The 17294-nt window shown below is 36.7% G+C and overlaps 1 protein-coding gene and 1 long non-coding RNA gene across 4 annotated transcripts in view; one reads left to right on the top strand and one right to left on the bottom strand.

Moving 5' to 3' along the window:
• Nucleotides 1-2452: 2452 nt before the first annotated feature.
• LOC149501221 (uncharacterized) lies at nt 2453-4983 on the top strand. Its single transcript, XR_016324390.1, has 2 exons — nt 2453-4426; nt 4536-4983. It is a non-coding gene; the product is annotated as an uncharacterized LOC149501221 (long non-coding RNA).
• A 5711-nt stretch (nt 4984-10694) lies between these two features.
• LOC149501220 (ceramide synthase 6) overlaps nt 10695-17294 on the bottom strand; it is a 34194-nt gene continuing 27594 nt past the window's right edge. For 2 of the 3 annotated variants that reach the window (XM_089733873.1, XM_089733874.1), the window contains 5 exons: nt 15729-15950; nt 13883-14223; nt 12971-13115; nt 12316-12407; nt 10695-11687 (listed from right to left, as the gene is read on the bottom strand). In XM_089733873.1, coding sequence (XP_089589999.1) covers nt 11678-11687; nt 12316-12407; nt 12971-13115; nt 13883-14223; nt 15729-15950 — 810 coding nt within the window. In that variant the 3' untranslated portion in view covers nt 10695-11677. The other variant, XM_089733875.1, reaches the window with a different exon arrangement.

The following is a 17294-nucleotide window of genomic DNA, read 5'->3' as shown; positions in this document are numbered from 1 at the left end:
CCCATCCGCGAGAAGTTAGAACCCTCTTAGGCTACCAGAAAATAGGTAGGGGAAAAAGAATAAAAGTATATATTTATCCACGTTTATAATTCAAAGACGTGGGTAGACGACATAAAGGCCGTTGCAAGCTCTACGTGGAAGAGGAAGTGCCACGACCGGGACTTACGGCAGGATTTGGGGGAGGGCCGCCGTACCGCGGAGACCGACGTCGTTGGTCGTCGACTATCGCCTCGACGACGTCGGTCGGGCGTCCTCGGGGTGGCGCCGCGTGTCTGCTTGTAGTGTTGACCGCGGGAACCCCCCTACTCTGACCGGTTTCTGACCCCGGACGGAGATCGGACGTCGGGTGTAAGAGTGCAGGGGAGTCGTTTAGTGGGTGGGCCCTAAAATCCTTGGGCCCGCGATCTGCTCTCAACACCTGCAGATCGTTGAGTCTCAGATACCCCGCGCGCCCCCTAGGCGCGGGGACCTCGTAGGAGGTTCAGCACACGGACCGAAAAAAAAAAAGGCCTATGCGAAAGCAAAACAATATTTGCCGGTGTCAAATGTTTAGAAAAATTACATCAATAGTATGTACCTAAATACGAATTTAATTTGATAATAAAGGCTTCTTTATCTTTATCTTAAACTGTAAAGATGAACGGGTAATGTTTAGAATGAGCGCGCATAGTTAAGCATTCGACTATGATGTAATACGAATTTCTCGCACGGTAACTTTGTTGATTAATCGTGACCTAGCTCACACGTCATCTCGGATCCTCCCGATCCACTAACGGTGCTTTTAGGTACTTCAAGCACCGGTCACCGTTCTCGCCGAACCCGTCGCTTGCGACGAAGGGCTCGACGACTAAATTAACTCTCAGACACAGCCCACTGAGTTTCTCGCCGGATCTTCTCAGTGGGTCGCGTTTCCGATCCGGTGGTAGATTCTGCGAAGCACGACTCTTGCTAGGGTTCGTGTTAGCAACGTCATCAGGTTTGAGCCCCGTGAGCTCACCTACAAAAGTTAGGGTTACGCTGATATAGCCTCTCAAGGCTATCAGCTTAGGTAGGAAAAAAAAAAAAAAAAAAAACGTGACCTATTGGCGGGGCGACCGACTCAAAATGGTTCGATCTTTTTGTACCCACGATCTCTGGCCTAACATCTTTTTGGACTCGTATCGTCCGCGATCCTATCGTCTGTTTACGTTGATGCCGAAAAGTCTTCTATATCTATACTAATATTATAAAGAGGAAAGATTTGTTTGTTTGTTTGTTTCGAATAGGCTCCGAAACTACTGGACCGATTTGAAAAATTCTTTTTCCATTAAAAGCCGACATTGTCCCTGATGAACATAGGCTACTTTTTTTTAAAAAAAATATTTTATTTTTTTGGTTTCATGTGTGTTTTAATGTTTCCGAAGCGAAGCGAGGGCGGGTCGCTAGTAGTGAAATAAAACTACCTAGGTACTTACTATCGAAAGCAATTGAATATTATTACCTACTTAATCGATTTAAAATCAACAATCGTTCGATCGCGCAAAATAATCCTCCAACTTCTTTCCACAGATAAAATAGGAAAAAAAATGTGAACTAATTTTTTTTCTTAATTTGAATTTGCATAAAACGTAACAACCATAAATCATATTTTCTTATGTTATTTAAAATGAAAAAAAGTTAGTACAATTTACGGATAGTTTTATAGGTTCGTGCCGTACTATCTTCACACCTTTGTAGATAATTTAATATGCATACAAGAGCACAGTATGGCGATTTTAACATGCATAAAGGTTGATCTATCAAAGTAACGCAATCCTTTAAGGCAATACACAAACTTGAAGACGTCCGATTAACTCTAAGCTTTACACGCGTATCAAGGATCGCTGACAATACTATTAATGGCAATAAATGTTATTATCACTTTGGTGTAAATATCTTGAATCAGTGTCAAAATCAAATACCTACTACTTTTGGGCTAAGCCAAAGGAATATTGAATTTTCATCTGAAATTAAATTGGATTAATAAAAAACATTGTTTTTTTTAACGTGTCATTTATTCATTTTGTTCGTTTACAAAAAAACAATTCAGCAAATAACAGCCGTACTTTTCATAAGTCACATGCGATTAAAAAATTCACATATTAAATAAAATATTAATATCTATGCAAAATTATCCATAGCCTTTTTTTTAAGGCAAAACCCTACCTAGATGTGTCCGAAAATGCAGTCATAATATTAGGGTTAACTTTGCATAAATTAAACTTTTTTCTTTTTACAAATAATTAACAACCTTACACGTAAACACAACATGTCGTAAATAATTTAAAAAGATTAACATTTTCTATTAAGCTAGTATATTTAAGAATCGATTTTACATCGTTTACGACACACAGTGGGTCGATACTGTGATTTTAGTGACTTAGGGACCAACTTTGTTTTTTTATAAAAATTTTTATGTAGATAGATAGAGCTCGTTAATCTCAATAATAATTGTTTTGGGCAAAAATTACAAAAACTTTATAGTTTGGTCAGAAAAATGTGTTTTGTGATTTTTTTGTATGGAGCGGGTCACATTAAATTAAATTCCTGCTAAGTACCGCGAGGTCCCGCTTTGAAACTTTATTTTCCTTATACCTTGTCTAGTCTACTATCATTTGATGCTATGAACACGTGCATAAAGTTGCAACTCTGCCAAATAAATGGATCGAAAAAAATTAATAAATACAAAGAATAAAAACCTTTATATTTTTTTTCGTAAGTGCTTTTAAGTTAAATTTGATATGGATTAGTAAGTAAAAGCACGTAATGATACCCATAATTACATAATACCTAACAACAATACATTTAGTAGGTCTCTAATTAAGCAATCTCTCTAATTATTAGGATAGTTAACATTATTTAATGAGGATAATTAGTTAAGCAGCCATTACTGGGTAGTAGAAAATATAGTAAACATTTGTTTGTCTCTGGAAGTATAAAGTGACCATGTTTATTATATACTAACTAGTGTTCGTTTATTCGTACTACTACTAACATCTCGTGATTGTCGTTGTGATCTTGCTGTTTCCGTTATAATTGATAATTTTGTTAACAATTTAGAATTATGATTTTAAGAGAGCAACTACAGTCGCTGTCTGATAATAAAAAACTCTTTCAATTCCTACAAAATCAAATAAACGTGACCGAAGAGAAAAATGTTGAGCTCCAAAAATTCTGTACGCAATTTTGTTCAAATATAAGTGCAATATGGAAACGAAGTAGTCGCATGTTAGCACAGTTTATAAGAAAAAAATATGATTGGTTAGAATGTGCAATAAACTGGCCCGAAGGAATGATACCTGAAGCTATCAACACTGCCCATGAAAGGCTCGAGATTTCTAATACTGAAGATGTTGAAAATGTACCACTCTCAAATGTACTACAGAAGTCTCGACATCTATTTTTGCACCTCGAAAACCTTTTGAAGAACTGGGATCCAGGCAAAAACGAAGACGCATTGAACAAATTTACCAATCGCTTTCGTTATCCCCGGATGAAATGAAAGCTACTACAATTGCTAGTTTGAGAAACACTAGAAATGAAGATGTAGGAGAAATTATGAACCACTTGTCAAATCACCCTGAAGATCTAGAAAAAGTTAAGGAGTATTTAATTACAAGTAAAGTGAAAAGTAGTCCATATTCTCCCGATGAGGCAATATTAGTTTCACTTAAATGAAGTGGCAGTATATAAACCTAAGAGAAGCAGCAAGTGAAAATGGGTCTGATTTATACCCTTCTTAATATAAAATTAAGCAAGAAAAGACCAAATGTTATCCAGGGAAAGACGAGGTAATTATTACTGAAGAAGGAGCTGCTATTAAAATGCAAGCATTACTAAAATTGGCGCTATATAGGCTTTTAGATGTGATTACTTCAGATTTGGAGTCTGCAAGAGAGCTACTGCTTATAAGCAAATAGGCTTTGATAGAGCCCCAGGTCAAAGTAATTATAAACAAAAAACTGAAACAGAGTTTGATGATTCAACTATTTTCATGGTCAGTCTAGTTCCTATAAGGCTTCAGAAATTTGATGGAATAATTGTTTGGGAAAACGACCTACCCTCATCAACTTTTTATTGCCGTCCAATAATGTTTAAATTTACAAAAGAAACGCAGTCAACAGTGACAATTATAAAAGCTAGCATAACAGAAGAAATAGAAAGACTTCAGCCATCAAAAATCAAACAAGTTGAAGTTAAGCATCAATTGCACATGATGATGATAGACGGCAAAATAACCTCATATTTGTCAGAAACATTTTCTGCTGTCTGTGATATTTGCAAAGCAAAACCGTCAGTTTTTTGGAGTGACTTGCTTATCAAAGAGAAAACAATGAAGAAATATTCCAGTATGGAATGCCATCTTTACATGCCTGGATAAGATGCATGGAGTGCTTACTTCATATCGGTAAATATAATTTTATTACTTCACAATTTTTTCATCGTATGTAGTTTCCTGTGAGATAATTTTTTAAATGACACTTTTTTTGTTTACGTCTTAACGTTTGGACTTCAAGAAATGGAGTTGCAAGGGGCGATGACAAAGAAAAAATAACAACCAGAAAAAGTGCTATACAGCAAGCGTTTAAAAAGGAATGCGGTTTACTTATAGATGTTGTCAAGCAAGGAGTAAGAACAACCAATGATGGCAATACTGCCAGAAGATTTTTCAGGGATGCAGAAGAAACAGCCCGCATAAAGGAATACGTAAAGATTTAATAGAGGTTTCACGTGATTCTTCACTCTGTTGCATCTGGAGAGCGCGTTTCCAATTTTTCCGAATTTTTTAGATATACTGCAGTATTGTATGTTAATTTATATACCTGGTATTATATATCCCTTCCAGTATCCATAAATTGTTAGCACATGGCAGTGATATACAATAATGAAGAACTTTGGTGCCATTCGTATAGGTAAACTCTCGGAAGAGGCAGCGGAAGCTCGCAATAAAGATTTTCGGAAATATACAGAGAGTTGTTATTCAATAATGAGAAGTAGAACGTCGACTAATGAGGATATTTTACAAAATCTTCTTTTTCTGACCCAAAGATCGAAAGGTGAAACAAAATATATAATATTTAGAGAGATTGCATAATTAGAGACCTACTAAATGTATTGTTGTTAGGTATTATTTAATTATGGGTATCATTACGTGCTTTTACTTACTAATCCATATCAAATTTAACTTAAAAGCACTTACGAAAAAAAATATAAAGGTTTTTATTCTTTGTATTTATTAATTTTTTTCGATCCATTTATTTGGCAGAGTTGCAACTTTATGCACATGTTCATAGCATCAAATGATAGTAGACTAGACAAGGTTTATGGAAAATAAAGTTTCAAAGCGGGACCTCGCGGTACTTAGCAGGAATTTAATTTAATGTGACCCGCTCCATACAAAAAAATCACCAAACACATTTTTCTGACCAAACTATAAAGTTTTTGTAATTTTTGCCCAAAACAATTATTATTGAGATTAACGAGCTCTATCTATCTACATAAAAAAAATTATAAAAAAACAAAGTTGGTCCCTAAGTCACTAAAATCATAGAATCGACCCACTGTGCGACATTACCATTTTGTATTTGCTATACGCACCGTAAATGCAATGTAAATGTAAAACAACCTTGAAGTGAGTATCTAGGCTTGTTTGACTGAAACCAAAGCAAAATCCTTTAAGAACAAAATACCTCGACTATATTTTTAATGTCAAAAAAACTAAAAAATATCGTAAGAGAATTCCAACAATTGTTGATTATTCTTAAACTATAATAACATATTTCAAATGCTTCTGAAATGGAGATCAACGCTAAAAGTATTGATTTTGATCATTGGACATTGTTAGGCATCTATTTGCAATCACTATCAAAGGCTGTATGTACGAAACCGGAAATACAATTATGTACCCAAATTCTCGTTACGTCCGTATTTCTTCATCAGAAAAGAAAAAATATTAGCATATTTTACCCAAAAAACTGGTGAAAATATACCCAAAACAGGACAATGAATACCTTTTCTAAAATTTACAGTTTTTTAATAGTTTGTTTCATTGGGCTGCACGGGCTACATTTCCATTGCTTGTTCAAGCGGATAAAACAAATAATAGATTTCTTTGGTTTGCCAAAAAACCGGTTTTTTTTATAGAGCATATCTTCTCTAGTTCCTTTTGGGTACTTTGCAACATTTCACAATTTATTTTCTACATTTAATAATTAGACCACTTTCAATGTGTAAAAATATAGCTTTTATCTCTCTAAAAATAAACGTAAGCTAACAGTTTCTAAATTACTAATTTGCACCCGATAAATATAATAAATAAATGCAAACAAAGTGCTTATACATATTTACAGTAATTTGGATAAAATTTTAGACATTTCAAATTTGTTTTATTAGTGCTCACGGGAAAATTACTGTTAAGTGCACACCGAAGTACATTCATAACACAATGTTACGCGCCATTTTGGCCGTTCATTTTTTTTAAAGTTGACCATTGGTTTTTTGCGACACCATTATGCCAGTGTCGAGTATACAAAAAGATTCAATTAATAACGAGATGGCATAAATATTATGTACTCAGTTTAATGGTGGTACTAAACTGAGAAGTATTACTTGGGATTTTTTGAAGAAATAGAGTAGTCACTTCCAACAGTTGTATTTCGTTGTGTCGCACTTGTGAACTTTCCCAGATACCAAACGGTTAATGAGCCACTGTTATTACACGTTTAAACCTGAAGAGACACTGAATTGATAAAATAACAATTCATGCAACTTTGCTGATCGTGTTCCCGCCAAAAACTTATACCTTCAATAGACAAGACAAGCAGCGTTCACTTTTCCCGAGATTGCGGAGAAATTTACATTACATTGCGCAGTGCACACATCGCAACGTCATTAATAATGACGTCACCTCAACTCATAATCGAGTTTAGTCGAGCTTAATCTGAACTTTAGTGATGAGATATAAAAAATATTAAGCTTTTAGCGTATCCCATTTGATCGTGTTTCACTGGTTTTATCATGAATATCAATGGAAATTAGGTCCAAATACAGGGTGAGCGAAAAGTGAAAAAGCTTACAGTTATGATAAATAAAGAGGCTTTTAAGATAAAATAACGCTTACATGCTAATTTTACTGAAATTATCCAGAATTACGATTATCCAGAATTATTGTACGATTCAATATTTCGCCCCCGAAATGGCATACGTGAGCGAATCTAGTGATCGTACCAGTGAGTTCCGGGAACAGTCCGGGAAAAAATATTATTAATAATCTAATTACAAAAATCTTATCTTACAATTACTCACGTAAATTTAACTAAGCACCTGATTATAAGCACATGCTCTAATCGGAAAACGATATGCAACGTTCACACTTACAAATATAATTGTGATTTATTGTGACAAATAATTGTGATTACAATTAGAAATGATATTCAAAACGTTTGAAGTATGTGAGCACGAGATGGCTTTGAATCGAACGTTCGTTTTGTGTATGGAAGGTAGAGGTAAGGAGCACATCTTATAGCCCACTGAGTTTCTCGCCGGATCTTCTCAGTGGGTCGCGATTCCGATCCGGTGGTAGACTCTGCGAAGCACTGCTCTTGCTAGGGCTAGTGTTAGCAAATTCTCTCAGACTGAACCCGTGAGCTCACCTACCCCCGTCCGGGCGTAGCTGGAATAGCCCCTTAGGCGAATAGGTATAAAAGTGTCTACATGTAATATGCACGTTATTGTTGGAAAACTCGCCGAAATAACGCTAGTGTAGGAAATGGAAATGATATGAATATAGCAGTTTTCAAACAGAGTGAAGTGTGCTGAGTTGAATAAATATAATGTTTTTCGTAAATTGTGTAGTTAAAAGATATGCAGTATGTATTTAAAATCGCAACTATTTATTTTTACTAGTAGTCCCCCGGTAGTCGAAATTCGACTATAATTAATTGAAATTATAAGTTTGTACACCATTATGGTTCTATTGTCAAATACTAATATATTAAAATTCTTTAATCACAGATCTCGCCAAGACTACACTTTAGACAAATAATGTTAAAGACAAACAATATTTAATCTATTCTCAATTTGACAACAGACTATAATAAGAAAAGTTTGGCAATAAACAAATAGTATGCATGCGTGTGTGTGTCAAATACATGGTAGTGTGTGTAATGTTTTGTTATTATTTAATGAATTTTTATGCATAATTTTAAACATATATTATTATTCTGCACTCCTTCTCTATATTCTCTATAAGTGTGGGAAATTCCATACTCCTCCGTCCGCGCAATATTCGTAAAAAGGGGTACAAAGTTTTTGCTTCACGTATTAATATATAGATTAGTATTTACGTAAGAAGCGTTTCTTTAATTCTTAATTTAATATCCTACTGTAATAGCTTATGGCGCTGTTTATAAAAATCTTCCCACTTGCTACAGTGGCGCCATCTTAATTGGCTCCCTTTCATAAGACACTTTTAATACACTGAGATGGTCCCTCTTACTTCTACCCTCCATAATTTTGTGCTATAATTTGACAGCTGTCATAAGCATCAATTCATGTTTCCGTCGCTGTAAAAGGCGAAAGATGCTCTGCCAGTTTCAAGCACCTTTGGCGGTAAGTATTAAAAACCCGTTTAATTGGACTTATTTTATAAATACAAACAATGTTGCATAAAGCAAAAATGATAATATTGTTGATATGTTCGAACATCCTATCATGGAATTCTTTGCCTCGTATTAATCTAAAAAAAAGTCCTCCGTGGGGCATTTCTTTTAGGATTTTCTTCGTCAACACTGAATTCATAAAATCGTCATTACAGATCTAAAAATTAAGGACTAGTTAAATTTTAGAAAAGACTATAGAAAAAAACACAAAACTATACTTGACAACGTAACATAAATTTTATACTGAGACCTTAGAACGCATATATCAAGGTAGGTGGCGGCATTTACGTTGTAGATGTCTATGGGCTCCAATAATCGCTTAACCCCAGGTGGGCCATGAGATCGTCCACCCATCTATGCAATAAAAAATAAAAATCTTGTATTAAGATTAGTGGTCCCAAAAGTAAATTAAAAAAATGGCTCGCTAAGCATTAGTAATATGTGGATTAATATTAAAATTTATAGCTATAAGGCGTCCGTTGTGACTTAAATATTTAATTGCCAGGTATTACTGGGACATAATCGAATTTGCGGTGGTAAAATTCTTGTTTATATATTCTAATATATATAATATAATGAATTGTAATATACAATATTAATTATAATTGTATATTCTAATATACAATTAGACAACTAAATATTTATATATACTTTTGATGTATAATAATTTTCCAATACTGGCAACACAACATATCCAAATACTTTGGAAGTAATTTAAAAAAAAAAAAACTTAATTATCAAAACGAAACTTTGGTTAGCCTAGCTAATTTATTAGGAATAAGTTTAACGCTCTCATATTCTGTGAGTCTTTAAAAAAAAAACTACAATTCTAACGTTAACAAATTATCGCCGAATACCATGCGAGGTTCAACACAGTCGGTGTAATATTTAAAACAAAAAAATGTGTAAAATTAACATGTAAAGTATTTGAAATGTCACATGTGATAAACGTTATATTAAATTTTAAATTTATGTGCCCGGAAGAAACAATTAATTTAATCCAGTATATTCTACCGGGTTCACATAGACCAGGGGTCGGCAACCTTTTGAGTCTGTCGGAAGAGCCAAAAATTATTATTACAATTTTCAAAAATTCAAAGTTTTTAAAGAGCCACAAAAAAATTTCTTGCCAACAATAAATAAATCTAATTATTCATAAGTAAAATATCTATTTATTCTTATGTAAGTAGTGTTTTTTTACAACAAATTACATAATTTATATATATGGTATTATTAGATATTCACTTATTATTTATGTAAAATATGAAAACCATTAAACATTTTACTTACAACAATGGGCTGAGAGATAGAAATAGTGCCCAATCCTCGTTAGTCGATTCAGAACATTTTTTAAATGTTTTTTTTATTATTAAATAAATAATATTCGCGTATGGAACTAAAGAGCCAAAGGTTGCTGACCCCTGACCTAAACTATCAGATAATCTATAAATAAAAAAAACCAACAAACTTTTAGTTAGGCTTGCATTAAGCGTATATTTTATATACTACATTATCATTAGTATATATATGTACTTATATAAAACTGTTAATATTGAATGTCATATGTCACCTGCATAGGCTATTCGCTTGCAACAATATAATAACATTGAGGGGTGTAAGGATATTTGGTTTGAGCGACATTTTATCAAACTTTACAGGAGAGCCATTTATAGTTTAAAATTTGGAAAAAATATCATGAAAAAAAGAGGGTGCGTGTACTTATGTACGCGCGTAAGAAGTTATACTTTATTTTTATTAAATTTATTCCTTTTTTTTTTAAATATCAAATAATTAATAATAAATATTTAACGTTAAAAAATGAATGCTAATAACACATTTTTTTACGAGTGTACATGCGCGAAAGTTCACCTGCGGCTATATTCAGACTCGCCAAGTTACGTCGGTCGTATTGTAATGAGCGATTTAGTGGGCAACTTCATTTCTGTTAATTTTGTGTCACGGTGCGCGCGCATCGTAAAATTTCACTCTCATCAATTTTTCATAACGCGCCTAAAGAAGTATAGCTTCAAAAACTTCTTCACCTATTTGAATGCACCTTCAGATACAAAGATAAATGTCGATTTTATTAAGCAAAGCACACGTCATTACGGATCCTCCCGATCCATTAACGGTGCTTTTAGGTACCTCAAGCACCGGTCGCCGTCCTCGCCGAACCCGTCGCTTGCGACGAAGGGCTCGACGAGCGAATTAACCCATAGACACAGCCCACTGAGTTTCTCGCCGGATCTTCTCAGGTCGCGTTTCCGATCCGGTGGTAGATTCTGCGAAGCACTGCTCTTGCTAGGGCCAGTGTTAGCAACACCCCGGTTTAAGCTCCGTAAGCTCACCTACACGTTAGGGTGAAGCTGAAATAATCTCTCAAGGCTATCAGCATAGGTAGCAAAAAAAGCCAAATCTCGCTTAAACCAAATAGCTTTTCACCCCTGTTTATGATAATTAATGAATACAATTTCAAAATCACCGTTCCCTTTCATTATTTACAACATTCAATCTTCGATACTATCTAACGAGCTACTAACTAACTGATATTACAGACGATTGTTACGTCCTTAACACGTTCTTGTATATATCGAGGGCTGAAAGATAATTTGGTTTAAGCCACATTTATCTTTGTAATTAAAGGTGCGTTTTATTTGGTATTAGCATCAACAGTTCGATGTTTTTAATTGTACTTCAATTAAGTTTCCTCCATTCAAATAGCTAAGCAAGTTTTTATTTAAATGATATTTCGTACAAAAATTAAACTTTAAATGACTCTCCTGTAATGTCAAAAATGTCGCTTATGCCAAAATAGTCTTTCACCCATCGATATCTATATACGTAAATTAAGGACGCAAAGAGTTGTCTGTGCAGAGTAATCCGGACGTTTTCTCTGAACACCTGAGGATACTGTGACGTCATGACCCTTGGAGTGATGAGTCTGGCGCTAGGGACAGTCACCCCCCCCCCTCATCTACCCCAATACACGTGAAGTGACCTTACGCGTCTCTGTAATTAAACAAAAAACAGGCCATCTCAATCACACGTGCGCAAGGCCGTCGATGTAACGAAAACACGTCGAGCGCAATTAAAACTAATTTTACCGTTGTAAAAAGATCATCGACCCATCATCAAAGGTGTCATTAGTACTATCATCTGTCTGCGTTTTGTTTTTATTTCTTAAATGGGTGGACGAGCTTACAGTCCACTTGATGTTAAGGGGTTACTGGAGCCCATAGACATCTATAACTTACAAAAATGCCGGCACCTTGAGATATGAGTTCTAAGGTCTCAGTTTTAACAGTACAACGGCTGTCCCAGCCTTCAAACCGAAACGCATTACTGCTTCACGGCAGAAATTGACAGGGCGGTGGTACCTACCCGCGCGGACTCACAAGACGTCCTACTACCAGTAAAAAATATCCATTGTGACGTGTGTTCGCCGCGGCACGCAATGTAAGACAAAAACGATAATCTGACGACACAAGAGGCCAACGACCTCACAAGTCAAAGCGAGGGTAGTTTTATTATTTTTAACCTAAACGCGTACTAGTAAATTATAGTCACGTATATTTATAGTGGAGTTTCACTTAGGTTTTATAAGAGAGAAAAAAATCTTTGTTCACTAGAAACTCACTTTTTACTTCGAACGCGATTTGGCGTGCTGTGGTTTGAATGATGAGAGCTGTCACTGATATCCGAACTGGAGCTTCTAATGTCGCCTTCCATCTGTAAATGATAAATAATAAATAAATTAAATTTTTTTTTATTGTCTTTGTTGGCAGACGAGCATGCGGCCCACCTGATGGTAAGTGGTCACCGTCGCTCATGGACGTCAGCAATGCCAGGGGCAGAGCCAAGCCGCTGCCTACCATCAACTATAACTGGAAATAACTATATAACTGGAAACAAATTGGGATTCTCTGTGTTGAGGGTACCAGATACTTTTTTTTCATACCTAAACTCATAGCCTTGAAAGGGTATGTCAGCGTAACCCAATCGTGTAGGTGAGCTCTCGGGGCTCAAAGCAGGAGACGTTGCTAACACTGACCCTAGCAAGAGCAGTGCTTCGCAGAATCTACCACCGGATCGGAAACGCGACCCACTGAGAAGATCCGGCGAGAAACTCAGTGGGCTGTGTTTGAGGGTTAATTTACTCGTCGAGCCCTTCGTTGCAAGCGACGGGTTCGACGAGAACGATGACTAGTGCTTGAGGTACCTAAAAGCACCGTTAGTGGATCGGGAGGATACGATACACTAACGCCATCTGTCGACAAGGAACCGTTACTCACCTGCCCGGCGCTTATGGACTTGTAGGCGACTTGAACTATGAGCCAGGTCCAAACCATGTGTAGAGCCAACAGCAAACAGAGCAGCGAATTGAATATGTAATAGGCAGGGAACATTGGAAGCAACATCGGTGCTCGGATTGACGTGCTGAAAATAAATGAAAATGTATTATTTTTATTGTTTTAAAAGCGTGGACGAGCTCAGGGCCTTTTTTATGCTTAGATGGTTGGACGAGCTCACAGCCCACATGGTGTTAAGTGGTTTCTAAAGCCCATAGACATCTACAACGTAAATGCACCACCCACCTTGAGATAGAAGTTCTAAGGTCTCAGTATAGTTACCTATACATGGAGTTGTGGTTACCGAAGCTCATAGACATCCACAACGTAAATACCGCCACCCACCTTGAAACATGAGTTCTAAGGACTCACTTTTAACAACATAACGGCTGCCCCGCACTTAAAAACGAAACGCATTACTGCTCCACGGCAGAACTAAACTCTAGCCACATAATGATGACGGAAGTCAATCGTGTACAACTGTTAAGTTCGTATTTCATTAGTAACCCCTTAACACCAGGTGAGCCGTGAGCCCGTCCACCCATCTAAGCAATAATAAAATAATATAATAAGTTGAATTGAGAACATTCATCTTTTTGAAGTGAAACTTCTTTAGAATCGTTGGGTGTGATTTCAAACTCGATGAAACGAAATGAAACGAAACGAAAATATAAGTGTGTCGCGATTGGCTTGCCGAGGCGGCTCCGAGCGGCGCCGACAAATCACGAAGCGCTCCACACGGTCTCGCGTCCCCGACTAGTTCAGTGTGTGTGTTTTCTTTCTTGAAGTCTGTTAAGAACACTAGACTATTCGTATTACTAAAAGACACAAACAATTGCATATACAAAATCTTACCTCCAAATAATATAGAACGGATAAATACCATTCCTCGTTACTATCCATAACAGAGTGAAGATCGTGAAAAGGAAATCGCATAGCTTCTGGTAGCTCGCGTATTTCGTGGCCTTGGCCGCCTCCAAGAATATGTCCGCGCAGTCGTGCGTCAGCAGAACCAGGGTCCCGATCCGGTGCAGGTTGCAGACCCAGCTGAACGAGAGCAGCGCTATGGTGGCGATGTGGTGGACGAACATCTGCCAGAAGTCCTTGCGCTTGACGTCCCAGAACTGCGAGATGGTCAGCGACCAATAGAACGCGGACGATATCATGTAGTACCACCACACGTCGCCGGTCACACCCTGAAAGCGTATGTGACGTTAGAGAGAGAGAGAGTGAGAGTGAGAGTGAGAGAGAAAGAGAGAGACAGGGAGAATACAATTTATTACACACCAAAACACAATTTACATTAAAAAAAAACAGTCAAAAAGCATTTGTACAATAGACGGTCTTATGGCTAAAAGCGATCTCTTCCAGACAACCGTTTAATTTACAGAAATTCTGGAAAATATAAAAATATTGCAGGTATGTTGCGGTGTACTAAAGGCAATACATTATTATAGACCTAACAACTCAAGCAATTGCTCTTGAGTTGTTAGCTTTCCTTCCGAGGCGCTCGGGCAGTTAGCAAATCCCACCCCTCCTGGCTGAGCCTTTGCTCGCCCACCTGTCCTGGTAAAACTGGAAAGGCCTTCGGGCCACCAGTAATCTTTCAATCATAAATATGTATATATACATACAATAAACAGATATATACCGTTTACATATAATATGAAATATATAGCTAACTGATTTATATACATACATACAATACATACTAATATACTTACATACACATAACGTAAAATCGTTACGTAAAATCAAACTACTATTTCTTAACATCCATATCTTTTAACGACATCTAAAATTGGTATCATGTGATAATCTCACAAATGAATTATCTAGGTTATTATCCTTTGTTTAATAATTGTATCCTCAGTAATCCTCATAACACCGTATAATCTTGTGAATGAGGTCGTGTTACAGCAAATGTTTGTATCCAGATATTTAGTACAGATATAGAAGAGGATTGGAACTGGATTGGAAGTTTGGAACCTCTGGGTCTTCTTTTCTCTGTATTTTGTACCGTATTTTCCATGGGGAGTGCTCTGAGGAATTGTTTGAGATGATTCCATCTGATTTCATCCCGTTTTTACCATCGCACCGCCCGCCACCGGAGTTAGAGTTCATCCACACTACCTAGAGCCACTGCGTTCATCCACGGTGCGTTTCCAGAGATCTTTTTTGCACGTACCTTCCGGCTTTGGAATGAGCTCCCCTCCACGGTGTTTCCCGAGCGCTATGACGTGTCCTTCTTCAAACGAGGCTTGTGGAGAATACTTAACGGTAGGCAGCGGCTTGGCTCTGCCCCTAGCTAGCATTGCTGAAGTCCATGGGCGATGATTACCTCTCACCATCAGGTAGATAGATTTCCAGGATGATCGGTCAGGCTGGTCTCGGCCATGGAAACGATTGTTCTCCGCACTCAAGGTCTAATCAACATAGATCAACCAATCAAACATTGAATCGTCCCCGATGTCATTAACGAAATATAGCAAGAACGTATAAAGGAATGAGTGTTGAGATGACGGTTGATAGAAGAGAATGGAAGAGAAAATTTTGCTGTGCCGACTCCACCTAATGGGATAAGGTAGAGAAAAAAAAAAGGAAAGCAAGAACGAAGATCGGTAACCAAAAACAATTGTTAAAACCAATATTAGAGCCAATAAAGTCGCAAAGAAATTTAAAAAGTATTGCCGTTACTAACCTGATGGGGATAGCCAATGTAGCACTGGTCGATATCCCACAGCCAAGTTTTCTCCCATAGTATGAACATACCGTACGAGAAGTTGTACAAATAGAAGCTGCATCTCCAACAGTTCTCGCAGAACTTGACCAGGGTGGAGGGCTTGTCTTGGCTGCGACGTAAACGCCACCATCTTTCCACCTGTCTCTCCGATAAATCCACTTGCTTCGCCAGTGCACATATCTGTGAATTTAAAACATGGTACGCACTTCAAATACCGATGCCTTAAAAGTAACCTATCTACACTAATATTATAAAGCTGAAGAGTTTGTTTGTTTATGTTGGTTGTTGTTGGTTGAACGCGCTAATTTGAGGAACTATGGTAGTTTTCCAATTACAGCACAAGAGCGCATTATGCGGCATAATGCTCAACGTTGAATGTTCCAACTACAGCAACACTTCGCACAATCGAGCACTCTCAAAAGTACTGCTCTCGCGTGATACTCGCAATCGATACCGACTCAGTGACAGAAAATTGACAAGTGTTTTTTCTTTAAGTTGGCATTGATCGAAATTTTGTTTATATTATCGTTAGTGATATTATTTAATGTTGAAATAAAATTGTAAGGCTTTCGTTTCGTCGTAGTTTCTTAGAAATAATCAATGTTAATTAAAACTGTGCTAACTTAGCGCACTCTGCTGATGCATTTGAAAACTAATTCACGTTCCAATTAAGCTTCAGCATAATTCGGCATTGTGCGTCACTGAGTCGCATTATGCTCTGTAATTGTAAAACTACCTACATAACATCACGCTAAGATCAACACAAGCGGAGCACCAATAAAGAATGTTTCGAAATCAGGGTTTTTTCCCTTTTCAGAGCATCCGCTGCGTGCGCTGCGGAAATGGTTAAGGTTTCACTAAAATAATGTATGACAGAATGGTTCCCCTTCAAAAGTTCTTAAAAATAGGGCATATGTCTATATTTTAAGGTTGGCTCACTATAGCCTTTTTTATGCGAACCAAATTTGTTCTAAAATAAAGCATTATTTGCGAAGGTGTTTTTATAAAGACTAGAGGTCCCGCAGTAGTCGAAATTCGACTATAATTAATTGGAATTGTAAGCTTGTACACTATTATGATTGTATTTTATACTTCTATAAATTAAAATCGTCGCGAAGACTACACTATAAAAAACATTAACAAAGAAAACAATATTTAATCTCAATTTGACAACAGACGTCAAGAACAAAAGTTTGACAATAAATAGTATGCATGCGTGTGTGCGCCAAATACATGGTATGTAGTGTGTGTAATGTTTTCTTTCTTGATTTAATGTATCTTTTATGCATTATTTAAAAAAAATATTAGCATTGTGCACTTCTTCTCTATATTCTATTTAAGTGTGGAAAATTTCATACTCCTCCGTCCGCGCAATTTTCGTTAAAAGGGATACAAAGTTTTTGCTTCACGTATTAATATATAGATGATATTAATCCTTATCCAAATAAATACGTTATTCATTACAAGTATTTAAGTTGACTGCCATGTAGGTCACCGGTGCCCTACGCGGCGCACTGAAGTAAT

This window comes from Bombyx mandarina, chromosome 16 (assembly GCF_030267445.1).
Source record: "Bombyx mandarina strain Sakado chromosome 16, ASM3026744v2".
NCBI lineage: Eukaryota > Metazoa > Arthropoda > Insecta > Lepidoptera > Bombycidae > Bombyx > Bombyx mandarina.
Note: the sequence above shows the minus strand (reverse complement) of the source record. Positions and strands in the feature narration are given on the sequence as shown.